The sequence below is a fragment of the Crocuta crocuta genome, unplaced genomic scaffold (assembly GCF_008692635.1).
Source record: "Crocuta crocuta isolate KB4526 unplaced genomic scaffold, BGI_CrCroc_1.0 scaffold67, whole genome shotgun sequence".
NCBI classification, from domain to species: domain Eukaryota; kingdom Metazoa; phylum Chordata; class Mammalia; order Carnivora; family Hyaenidae; genus Crocuta; species Crocuta crocuta.
The window spans coordinates 3,581,399-3,594,289 of NW_027531896.1; the positions used below are offsets into that span (position 1 = coordinate 3,581,399).

Below are 12,891 nucleotides of genomic sequence, written 5' to 3' on the forward strand. Positions count from 1 at the left end.
TCAGTTTTCCAAGCATCTATGACTCTTGATTTTGGCTCAGGTTGTGATCTCACAGTTCGTGAGATCTGGCTCCGTTGTCCGGCTCTGCGCTGATGGCGCGCGTCTGCTTGGGATTCTGGGTCTCCCTCTCTCCCTGCTCCTCCCCCTGCTCATGTTCTGTCTCAAAAATAAATAGACTTAAAGAAAAACAGGGCAGGGAGCCTGGCTGGCTCACTTGGTAGAGCGAGTGACTCTTAACCTTGGGGTTGTGAGTTTGAATCCCAGGTTGGGTGTAGAGATTACTTAGAAAATAAAATCTGAACAAAACCAAACAGAAGGGACAGCCTGACTCCACTTGTGAAGACAGACAGGCTTTGTACGCAAGAGCCGCTTAGGCCTGGGGTGTCTTAGCGCTGCCGGTCAACCCCACCCCTCCTGAGCTGGCTCTTCAAGTCTTGTTCTTTTCTTTCTTGGTTCCCTCGCTCCCTGGGCTGTCTCTCTCTGGCTCCTCATGAGTTTTATGGTCTTAACCTTACGGGCCATCAGGTGCCCTGTTGTCCTTTCCCACAGACTTTGCCACAGGCAGATCTGGGGTCCTCTGAGGATAGACGTCCTGTTTCCCTGTCAGACTGGGGACTTGCTCCTTCTTCACCATCACTGAGCCTCAGCACAGACTGTTCATTCTCTAATTGCTGTGCCAGATCCCGTGTTGGGCAGGAAACACCAGGGAGGGGTGACCCTGTCTGGTCTCCAGGGCTCAGAGTTAGGAGCACAAGCCATATACCGCAGAACAGCTACAGGCGGAGCCAGGGCCAGGGGAGGAGCGGCAGGGACGCTCGGAGGGGGGCACTGTGTGCACTGCGTAGTGCGCTGAAGGTGCTTTCCCGAACACGGTGGGGAAGGACATTGGCCCGAGGGAAGAGCACGTGCTGAGGCGTGAGAGCGCCCTGCACACGTGTGGGCAGGTGGGGAGACAGGAACGGCGAGGCCTGTGACTGAAGAGGAGGCTCGGGCCAGCTCATGAACAACCCGTGTGTGTGTGTGTGTGTGTGTGTGTGTGTGTGTGTGTGTGTGTGTGTGTGTGTGTGTGTGTGTGTGTGTGTGAGTAAGAGAGAGAGAGAGAAAGCCTTCAGTGATGACTCAGCTTGGCTTCTGGGCGAGTGGAGGTACAAGACGGGGTTGGGGCGGTTAAACAGAGCAGGGCATGTTTGTTGGGGAAAAATGGATGGTCTGTGAGGGCTCTAGGCAAAGAATTCTGATAGGCAGTTGGGTCTGGAGATAGAAATTGAAGAGTGAGGGACGCCTGGGTGGCTCAATCGGTTAAGTGACCGACGTAGGCTCAGGTCATGAGCTTGCAGTTCCCAGATTCAAGCCCCGCGTTGGGTTCTGTGCTGACAGCTCAGAGCCTGGAGCCTGCTTTGGATTCTGTGTCTCCCTCTTTCTCTGCTCGTGCTCTCTTCCTCAGAAAATGAATAAAAACATTAACAGAAATTAAAAAGAAATTGGAGAGTGAGGATTCGGGGGCAGTGGTGTCTGCCGACTGCTAGGGCGTTCGTGTACGTGAGGAGCCAGGATGGGGGGAACTGCAGTGCTTCCGGACTGGGGATAGGGAGGCTGTGATGGCTCAGAGGGGGACAAGAACAGGGGACCATAGGCATGTTATATGGAGGAAGCCAGACACAAAAGAACATACCGTATGATTCCATGTCTGTGTCCAAACCAGGCAGGACTAACCCGTGGTGATAGAGGTCAGCCTCGTGAGGAATGTTCTAGGTCTGCCAGTGGGTGGTTCCATGTTTGTATGTGTGTAGACAGCTATGCAAGATGTGGCCGCACAACTGTAAGTTACACCTAAACGACCATCTGAAAAGGAAGACAGAAGTGGAGGGAAGGAAAAATAATTTTCTTTCCGCTCTTCTGACTTGGCTGAGCCCCCTGTCATAAAAGATTAACAAGAGAAGAAAGTTTAATAACATGTTTACCTCGTGCACACAGGAGATGCCCCGGGAGGGGGGGCAGTGAGTCATTCCCTGTGGGGCTTAGATCTCAGGCTCGAACACCTCTCGGTGGGGCAAGGGGAACACAGGCCTCAGAGGGGAAGGCAGATGGTTTTTAGGGAAGGCGGAAGGGCCCTGGGAAGAACGGTTTGTGGCAAAGTTTGTCAGCATGCGGCGTCCACCTCTAGTCTCCTCTCCTGTGGCGGTGGCTGGAGACACTCCCAGGGAGGGGGTCTGTGACAGTGAGTTCCTTTTGGAGCATCTGTCTAGGCAGGAAGGGGGTTCACAGAAAGGCTCTCCTCACATCTGCTGGTTTTCAAGTGCCTACAGCCCCAAGCCCTCACCTACCAGAGTGGCCTATTTTTGGGTGGCATGTTTTCTGCTTCACTTTGGAAGGAAGATGGAAAGAAGGGAGGAAGGAGGGGGAAGAAGGAAGCCTGGAGCCAGTGGTGTCAGGAGAGGATGGATATTCAGGAAAGAACGATGGCCAGTGTCGCTCACACCGAGCGCGCGGCCCCAGGCTGGCCCTGCAGAGCGGCATGCGGGTGGCCGTGTCCTTGGAGGCTGCCCCGTCAGCCTCCCGCGGTCCCTCGCGCGGGTTCCGTCCAATGAGCGGCATAGAACAGACCCTGACGTGGCATCGGCACAGGGAGGAGTGAAGGTCCTCAGGTCGCAGCCAAGCCTGAGGAATCTCCCGTGCCTGGTCCGTAGACCAGGGCGAATGGCCGCGTCTGTGGTTCCCCGACAAATCCCGGTGTTTAAATTTGATAACGTTTAATTTAAAAAGGTGATTAATTACTGTAATTTAATTGAAAAGAACTGTCTTGTATCTTAACTCGCGGGTTTGCCATAGAAACCACTTCAGCTCCGGAGGCCCTCAATGGCGGCTTCATTAAGGGAGCCATCTGCAGGCTTTGCTGGCTTTCCTGACAAGCTGTCGTCCTGCTCCGCGCGCTTCCAGTGCAAACACTGTTTATTGTGCGGGAGGCTCCAGCCAGCCATCGGGAGGGGACGGCCGTCCCTCCCTGTGACAGCAGCACAGCTGGTCTCTCTCCTGTGAATGCTGGGCCTTCAGCGGGCAGGTAGGGGCAGGGCCTCTCCTGTACCTGGGACGCTGTGGGCAGGTCCGGCCCTCACTCGCCTCTCAGCCTAGACCTGAACTTCCCGAAGCCCACAATGAAAACTGGCTTTCTCATCTCAGCTTTGTTTTTTTCTGTCAAATTCCTCACTTGCCCCCAAGGCAGGGCCGACCCATTGTGCAGTGGGAACAGGATTGGATCTCTGCGATGCCTGCTCCGCGGTCCTGTGAGGGCTGAGTCTTAACACAATTCTTCCAGGAGAGAGGGGACTCTTGGCTCAGTCCCGAATTAATTCATCTTCTAAATGGAAATGTCAAAGCCTGGCAAACATTCGTGCTAATGATTCTGGTGATGAGGAATTCACGGGCGGCAAACAGTAGGCCACGTGAAAATGGATTTTGCCCAGGAAGCGGGATCTGTCTCTCTCGAGGGAGAAACCCTGATAACCTAATCTCAATTCTGCAGCAGTTTCAAGAGGGCCGGCTAAGGAGTGGAGTTTTTTTTCTTGTCATTTTATTAGTTCTGAATAAGGTGATTCAGCCCCAGCCCCCCGAGGGCAGGAAGCGGCAGCAGGGTCGCTTCAGGAGAGGATTTCCAAGAAAGGGTGTTTCCAGATTAGAAGCTGGTGAGAAACCATTTGGAGGGAGGGGCCGCAGGGTGGCCCAGCAAAGGGGGAGGACACCAGGGGGCCATCTTCCCTCCGTGCCGATCATCAGAGGGGCCGCACGCACGGCCTGGTGGATCCCTAGTGCCCCCAGGCTGCCCCCCCTTTGCAGTCCCTGCCTTGCCTGGGGCTCCTGCACGCCCACGGGGAGCTAGGAATTCTCCCACAGACCCCGGGGGCAGAGCCCTGGCTGATAAGCAGCAATGCTTTATCTGACCTGCAGGTGGAGCACCTCAAGTGCACAAGGTTCGACATTTTATGAAAAAATGGGGTATTAAGGCCCATTTTCTTGTCCACGTTCCCTTCCAAAGCATAACCGGAAGGTCAGGTTTCTACATCATTATGTTTAAACTTTTTATTTTGAAATAGGTAGACTCAGGAGGTTTCAGACGCAGTACGGAGTTCGGTGAGCCATTCCCTCAGTTTCACCCAACGGTGGCAACTTCTGTGATGGAGAACACCGAGAGGAGGAAGTCCGGCCAACAGAGCGATCCGCACTCCGCACGGCAGACCTTGGTCAGTCTGCACTAGTGTTGCATGTGCGTGTGGTTAGTTCTGTGCATTCAAATCCCGTGTATAGATTCATATATTCACCCGCACAACCAAGATGCCTGCAGACTGTGTATCACCACAGAGCAACCTTCCAGGTGATATCTTTATAGTGATATCTCTTCCCTTCTGTCCGGTCCCCTGGGAATCACTAATCAGTTCCCCGTAGTCGTAGTGTCATTTCAAGAATGTTACAGAAATGGAAATACAGTTGATAAGCTTTCAAGATTGGTTTATTCACTATGAATAACGAATGCCCTTATGCTTCCTCTAAATTTTCACATACCAATAGTTCTTTTTTTTTTTATTTTTATTAAGTAGTTTATTTAGAGAGAATGCATGTGTCTGGGGAGGGGGGGGCAGGGCAGGGAGAGAGGGCAGAGAGAATCCCAAGTCAGCTCCGCCCTGTCAGTACAGAGGCAGAGATTCACAAGCTCTGAGATGGTGACCTGAGCTGAATTCAAGAGTCAGATGTTTAACCGACTGAGCTACCCAGGTGCCTCGACACCATTTTTAAATTAAATATAAAAATTTAACCTTTTGGCTGTTCTAGAATTTAAGAAGTGGATGGGTGGTTTCAGTAGATGACCAACCCAAGATTCCTTAGTTAAGGACGTTTCTCACATTTCAGATCTTATACACTACTGATAGCATGCACTTAGTTTTCTAGCTTTGGGGGAAGTCCGCTTTGCTCTATATACTAATTCTAAACTATACAACCTTTCTAGGTTACAGGCGCCGCAAGGGCGGGCGGGGAGGTCTCGCTGTCGGATTCCCTGCTGATCCCAGCACAGCCCCCTGCACAGGGCAGGTGGTAACAAACACCGGGTGCGCGACGACCCCTTTGGATGTAGTCCCCCCAGCCCCAGGTCGCCCACTGGCTACCACTTGGAAGGTGCTGGTGGCAGCACAAGACATTTTTACTGTAGGGACACAAGCCTTAGAAGGAAGAGGACCCGCCTTACCCGGATACCTGACTTAGGTTAACCGAACTAGAGAACCACATGTCTGCGGTTGACATGGTGAGAATGCCAGCTTCTGGTTTTCTTGATTCTAACCAGCTTTCCAAGTCAGCCCAACCCAGCGTGGGCTCAATGGGCCTCGCCGGGAGAGGCAGGCTCCGAAGCCCTTTCCCAGGATGCGCTCTGGCCTGGGGGCCGTGTGAACATCCAGAAGGAAGCAGGAAGACCAGGTATGAAGGCCTTGCTTTTTACCGAAAAGTTATTTTTCCTACCTGGGACCCTTTCTTCTGGCACCGCCACTGTTTTCTGTTCCTTTTGGGAGATCTGGTTGAAATGTGCCTCTGGAGCCCATTTTGTGTAATCCCACTAAGATGTTGAGTCATCAGCACCATAGTTATGCATATTCATCTCTGTCGATGGGTGGCTCCCTGGGAAGATCTGTTTTCAGGACCACATGTTTACATTGCTGAGGGGGAGGGGGTGCCAGATCAAAGCCCCGTGGCTGAGCAGGGGGCTGGCAGAGCCCCCCAGGCTTGTCCTGGGATGGGGAATGAGGACAAAGTGCAGAATGCACTTGGCTAATGACAGAAGTTGCTACGCTCCTTGTTCGGTGTAATGGAAATTGCCCAAAGGTTGGAAAAAGAGGGAGCAGCGTCTCCACACAAACAGGTTTAAATTGAATATTAGGGACAGAGGACGCATGTGCCCGGCTGCAGCCAAAGAAGGCAGGAAGAGCAGGCAGTTGCTGGCAGCAGGTGCCACAGGATGGTGTAAGGGTCTGGAAGCTTCTCTGCCCTGCGCTCTGGTTGTAGGGGTGGTAGGAGAGGGGACTTGGGCACGAGAAGGGTCCCATCAACTTTGTGACTCTGTTCAGAGCCCAGTGCTGCCTTCTCCAAGTCTAATTGCTTTCTGTAGTTTCCCCCTATGCTGCTCTTAAATGCTGGCTATTCGTTTAACCTAGTTCATTCTTTGTGTTAACGGCGACTGAATGATCACTCACTCGGAGGCCCAGGGACCTGGCTTCCAGTCTTGGCCTGGCCGCTTGCTGGTAGTGGGACTCAACTTCTCTGTTCCTCAAGTTGCCTTGTGTGTAAAATGGAGAGAATGGGATTTAGGATTGTTGGAAGAACTGAACGAGTTAACACCAGAAAGCATGTGTTATATGAGGCGTTTGCTATTACTGTGGAATAGCAATCCGATATATGGCTGGGCCAGATTTTAGCCACTGAGCACTTGTTTTTGCCCATTTCCTGTTTTTGTCCTTTGAGATCTAGAAGTAGTACCAGTAGGTTTTTCTGCCAGATTTCTGGATTGGTTAAAAAAAAAAAATGTTCACTTCCATGAGCTCTGGTCTCCAGAGGATGTCACCCAGGGATGCAGAAACACGCTGACATTTCCAGAGGAGACCATGAAACTTTCTTCTTTCCGTTCGGGATTCTCTTTATTCCTTTGCCGCCTTTATATCAGAGCATTAGGGATTATCGTAGGGGTTTATTAACGAACGTAGAGTAGAAATTTGTTTTCCTTGGAAAGGTGAGCCACTTAGCACAGAAAGTCTAACATTATGTAAGACCCTGTGAGGAGAGCAGGAGCTGCCTCTTTACAAATAGAGTTACATCTGTGATTTTGGGAAAAATGCCCGAGACCTTTCTGTGGTCCTTGAGGACCACAGCCCTGGGCGTCCCAGGCTCCCCCACTCCCGCAGCCTAGTTGGAGCCGGACACGGATGGCTCGTTTCCCTCGCCCCCTGCCAGCTCTCTGAACACGTACCCTCCTGACCTCCTCCCTCTCTGTTCCTGAAGCAGGTCTTCCTTGTAGTTTGAGTGGCAGAAACACAAGCTTTGAGGTTACAAAATGCGAAGTGAAGTCCTGGCCCTTCCCAGGCCACTTCNTGTCCGTTCTTCAGGCTTGTCAGCTTTGTCCTAAAAACATGCTCTTGAACTCTCGTTTCAGTTCCAGCTTTAAGCTGGAAACCGAATTCCTTCTAGAAGTTATACTAACACCTCAGTGTGTTCAAAATCTAATCCAACACCATTTCCCCCTTTTGATTCCCATGTTATTGAGGAAAAATGACATTGTTCAGGGAGTTTGCTCAGATGTGTCAGCCATTCTGTGTCTGACTCATTGAGACCAGCAATTCTTCCCCCAGGGCAGCCTTTCGGGGGTTCGTGTCTGTGGGTCATAGATTCATGGTCAGCGAGGATGAATAAGGGAGCGGTGAAAACCCCATCATTTCCATGCTTTCAAAACTGAGGAATGTACGAATGCTCCCGAAGTCCTCAGAAAGAAAATTTTGCAGCAGCCAGCGTAGGGCTGTGGCTAGAGGCTCTGGGTCCCTGCGTAGCACCGGCGAGCCGGTTAGAGGGGGTGCGGCGCACAAGGGCTGGCTCGGGGGGAGGGGAGGCCAGCCAGGATCACCAGGGTTACCCAGCGGCAGCATTAGAGAGCGCAGTCATGCCATAAATGAAAATGAAGCTATTCGCCTATCAGGTGGGAGCGTAAACGAAAAGTAATTTCCTGTCATGTGAGGAGATGGGACTTCGTTCCTACCAGAATGACGGTGTCTGCAGCAGCAGCCGGACAGTCCTGGAAACCAGCAGCATGAGCAAAGGAAAAGTCGAGACACGTGGAACATTTTGATTATTTTATTTCATAATCTTCAAAATTTTCTGCCACGAGACAGGAATGCATGATAGAAATGGCTCAACATCTTCACATGAAACGCTTGGATTCATTTTCATTCACGAGTTTTTCTAAAAACATCTACAATTTCATAATCCCACCCACCTGCAACCATTATCACAGATTTAATTGACCATTAAACAGTAGTTGCCAGCAAGAGGGCTGGACCGCTTCTGCGTGTTAGTAGTGTCTCATTTTGAAACTACCACCCAAGAGTCTCACGAGTATACATCTTGTACACGGCAACCGCGGCGGCGCCTGGGGTCCCGGGTTCACGCCCTGCTGATCGGAGAGCTGTATCTCCCAGGTAAAGAAATGCTTTTTCTTCTAGAACTACTTGTTCGTCTCCGTATTTTTCTTGCAGGGAAGAGCACATGCTGATCTGATGACTTAGTTACACTGATAGGCAAGTATATATGCCTGACATTTACTGATGCTCTGATGATTAGGTACAGAACATACTGAAAAAAGATGGATTGCTTGGAATCTAGGTCTCTTTTGAAGAGAACTCCTTTGAGGTTGTTTTGAACTGTAAACAAAAGGAAAGAGATACGTGGACATATACCTATACACGTAGAAATATACACTGAGTATTTTCAATGTGGTGTATATCTTCCCCTATAGAGTGTCTACACTCACCCCTTCACACATACCCACACCCTTACATACAGCATGTGAATATAAACGTTGTGAGTGTCCTTGGGAGTTCACTGGAGTTTGTATGTTAATTACCAAATGATGATGAAATACCTGATTTGTATTACTCCTGAGAAGATACTAGAAGGGAATGACAGTTCTGATGCACTTTGGAATGGCACAATCACGTAAACACTTGCATACTTATACTTAAGACTTCTGAACTCATTCAAAGTTTCTAAACATGGTCTAACAAAAAAAAAAATCAAAACAATTCAGCAAGTTAAAAAATAAATCAAAACAGTATTTTATAATCAATGTATAAACAAATATATAGGAAATGCGTATTTGTCAGTAATTACCTTTATAGTAGGAAACATGTACTTAAGAAAAACATAGTTATCTGACAAAACTTCAAAACAAAACACCGCCCCCCCCCCCCGCCACTGCACAACACCTGCATCGCCCACACCAGCGGCGGGCAGTCCCATCAGAACCAAAAGGGCGTGAGCGACTCCACCAGAGAAAAAGTAGCATATGTAGCAAGTCTGTTAAGTATGCCATTTATAAAAAGTGACTGTTATTCATACTTATATAAAAAAGAATTTGTAATTTGCTGAGTATCTTATCCCTCAATGTAATCTGTATAAAAATTACAACGAAACCAAGGAATTTCAAGCACCAATTCAAACTTACGGTCTTTGTATATCTCCTGTTATCCAAGAAACAAATTATGAGGAAGGCTAAGTTCAAATTAGCCAAGTAATTATTACAGTTTTATAGGCATGCGGTTTTTTCCATTCACCTGGATGCCAAACACTGAAAAATGTTTAGGCCAGTAAAGGAATCCTTGGAGGAATCCATTATTTCTGAGTATTACTGGTTTAATATACATTAAAAGCTCTTTAACAAACGCCTGCTTTCTTAGGTCTCATATACACCAGGTCTGCGCACAAGAACTGAAGGGACTGCTCCTCCTCGCGACTGAGAAAGGCAGCACGTGACGCCTACCGCTACGGGAAGGAAACGGCGTCAGGACTCAAGGCAAAGGCAACACCATCGCTTGTGGCAAGACTGAAGTTTTTAACAAAAAAATTTCCACTAGACAACTGGGGTGGGAGCACAGCTCAGTAAGAGAGCATTTTTTTTTCTTTCTGATTTCTTCTTCTGCATCAGGAAAAAAAAAAAGCACAGTCTGAGCCAGTAGATGAGTAACAGTGTTTGTGATGCCTCTGGTTGTTCCTGAAGAAAACTTGTTCAGATGACAAGGGGTTTATTTTAAATCCATACAACTGCTGTTTTTGTTTCCAGTATTTACATCACACCACTTACATCCGTTGTCATTTCTGAGACATTAATGTTTCAGTCTCTCCTGCTATTTAAGAGTTTGGTTAATTTTCAGCACACACCAAACAACCATTAGGTCGGCTGCATTTGAGACTGAAGGTAAGACCACTGAAAACAGATCGTGTGGAAACCAAATCTCAATCACTAGCGATCTGCCTCACTTCCCGGCCTGTTATCTGACCCCTATCACAAGATCACATGCAGCTGGAGGAGGAGAGAATCGCACCGAAGCCCTGGCGTTAAGACAGGGGTGGGGGGCTCTGCAGGGCCTCGGTGAGAATAGCTTCCCTCTGCTCCTTGCTCATCTCGCTGGATGGCTCCTCAAAAGTAGGCTCACCGAGGTCATCGCTGCCCCCTTCACTCTGTTCCTCGATGTGGTCTTCGCTGGGCTCCATGGTCTGTTCCAGGCTGTTCTCCAGAAGTGTGGGAGAATTGCTTATTCTACTCTCGTCTTCAGCTGCCTCATTTAAGGGCTGAGAAGGAGGCGGTGTGGGAGTATCAGATTGCATGACACTTTCAATGGAAGAGATGGGGGCTTTGCTTAGAGTACCATCGGCTACAATCTCATTTTGAGGCAAAGATAACTTTTCTACAAGTTTCCACTGAATGATGCTCATGTCTTTTCCACCAGTTGAAATCAGGTGACTGTCATTGTGAGTAAAACTGACATTGGTGACATGGCTGCTGTGGGCGCTGTACTTGTGACTGGGAGCCTGTATGAAACAAATCAGACAGGAAAATTAACCTCATTCTTTACGTGCCTCCTTACAGCAATGGAAGCGACGAGGTAAGGGAAGTAATTCAGTTTCTAAACAGGTAATTCAAACCAAAGCCCCAGTCATCAAATCTGAGGAATAGAGCTAGCAGCAGTTTCCTTTCAGTACCTACTTACATGGAGAAACAAAACAGAGTAATTGGACATACATCCATACTGTCAGACCATATATTTTAAAAAATAACAGTCTGTCTCTTCTGGAGATCATTTTGGTATACTTAGCAGACCTCAGTGACTATTCTGCTGAGATGGCGAAGGAAGAATTTACTAGGCGGGCAGGACTGTAACTGATTTAGGAAATGGCTCCATAAGTTTTATTTATTTTTATTTATTTTTTATTGAAGAGGTGCAGAGGGGGAGAGAGAGAATCTTAAGCAGGGCCCATGCTCAGGATGGAGCCCAACACAGGGCTCAATCCCATGACCCTGGGATCGTGATCTGGGCCAAAATCACGAGCCAGGATGCTCAGCTGACAGAGTCCCCCAGGCACTCCGGCTCCATAAGCTTTATAATGGTGATCATATGTGTAACTAAGTATGTTAGGAGGATTAGAAGACATTTAAACCTTCTAGAAATTATTTAAAAGGTAGACGATAAACAGTAATAAAACATCAGCTGCCAGCTGCCTTCTGTACTGGTCTTGACCTTAAAAGAAGCAGGGCCTGCACGCCACAGCAGCGTGGGTAACTCTGCACATATCTTCTCGCCACTGACACAAAATCAGTCCCAAACAAAAGGCCCTACAACACTAGTTTTTATTACATCGATTTTTACCTTTGCTTTGGAGCAGGGATATTGAAACAGATGGACTTTGCAAAAGTCATCAGCAACAGCGATCACCTTCCTGTTGTGGGATCGCACCAGTGCATTGATATCTGTCCCATCGGATCCTTCTGGCCAGACACCTTTGATACGGAAACACAGCAGTGGAGAAAAATCAGTCTAAAACCTATGTAGTATCACAATAACATTTATTTATTTTTAGAATCTTTCATCTTGTGTTCAAACTATTAGCTGCTGACATTTTCCTTACAGATTTCTTAGTAGCGCCATACTTCTTTCAAAGGATGAAGTTTTACCCAAAATCTAATAAAATTAAACCAAAACAGCCTCAAGATGGAAAATTTTAAGACACTAAAGTACTCCCTAGTAACCAGCAGGTGGCACTAATAATTTGTTTTAGCTTAACTCACCTCAGCAAATAAGTTCCTTTCTAAAGTTTCTAGCTGGAGGGGAAATTCTCAGTTGTACGGCAAGGTGTGGAAACAAGGCCATAGCATTAGTTCTTCAAAGTAGACTGTGGGGAAACTGTATAAATGTACACACTCTTTGCTGTTCACTTCAGGCAGGCACCTGAAGAAAATCTCAAAGATTCTTTCTTAATGGAAATGCATAGACCATCTACAAGCCTATCATGCTGTCCCACAGAATTTTCCTGTAACTATAATTTACGTCCAGAGACATTACAAATTTTTCTGAATTATTATGAGGCACCGGTGATCATGTTCCATGTCATTAGCACAAAACTGTATTAGACTAGATGGAAATTATGGAATGTGTAAGGGCTGAGATGCTGGCCTCCTATGGTTCAGTGCTATTCTAGAGAACAAGTAAGTTCTTGGTAAATTGGCTAAGACGAGTCAAAACTTTTCTTAACTGACACCTCTTACTAAAAGTAAATAAATCCTGTTTCATTAACGTAGCTAGGCAAATTACCAGCTATTGGCTACGGCTTCAGTTTCACCCAGAGCAATGAAACTATATGTGGACTAGTCAGGATTATTTTTTAAATTTCTTGTTAGCCTAGTACTCTTCCTCCATCTCTATAGCAGTTGTGTTTACTTTTTTGAGAGAGCAGGCAAGTGGAGGGACAGCGGGAGAGAGAGAATCCCAAGCAGGCTCCATGCCCAGCTTGGAGTCTGACATAGGGCTTGATCCCCTGACCCTGAGATCATGACCGGAGCTGAAATCAAGAGGCAGTATGCTTAACCAACTGAGCCACCTGGGCACCCCCAAACTCCCAAGTTTTATCTTTAAATAATTAATGTCTATTAAAAGTGTCTTTATATTTCAACAGATGGTGGTAGGATACCTGGACATTCACGTGCAAGAGAGTAAGAACTGTTGACAAGGATGTGGGGAAACAGAACCTTGTACATCACCGGTGGGAATGTAAATGGTGCAGCCACTTCGGAAAAACAATCTGGGGTGCCTGGGTGGC

At 47.9% G+C, this 12,891-nt stretch overlaps 2 protein-coding genes across 7 annotated transcripts in view; one reads left to right on the plus strand and one right to left on the minus strand.

Moving 5' to 3' along the window:
• The first annotated feature begins 3,036 nt into the window (after positions 1-3,036).
• LOC144239447 (uncharacterized) lies at positions 3,037-8,046 on the plus strand. The gene is made up of 6 exons (XM_077773502.1): positions 3,037-3,058; positions 3,576-3,712; positions 3,832-3,942; positions 4,089-4,235; positions 5,330-5,460; positions 7,721-8,046. Exons 1-6 carry the CDS (start codon positions 3,037-3,039, stop codon positions 7,833-7,835), a joined length of 663 nt encoding a protein of 220 aa, XP_077629628.1. The 3' UTR covers positions 7,836-8,046.
• Positions 8,047-9,725: 1,679 nt separating this feature from the next.
• Positions 9,726-12,891, minus strand: part of EML4 (EMAP like 4) — a 148,531-nt gene continuing 145,365 nt past the window's right edge. For all 6 annotated transcript variants that reach the window (XM_077773518.1, XM_077773521.1, XM_077773520.1 and 3 more), the window contains 2 exons: positions 11,445-11,575; positions 9,726-10,608 (listed from right to left, as the gene is read on the minus strand). In XM_077773518.1, coding sequence (XP_077629644.1) covers positions 10,135-10,608; positions 11,445-11,575 — 605 coding nt within the window. In that variant the 3' untranslated portion in view covers positions 9,726-10,134. The remainder of the gene's footprint in view (positions 10,609-11,444; positions 11,576-12,891) is intronic.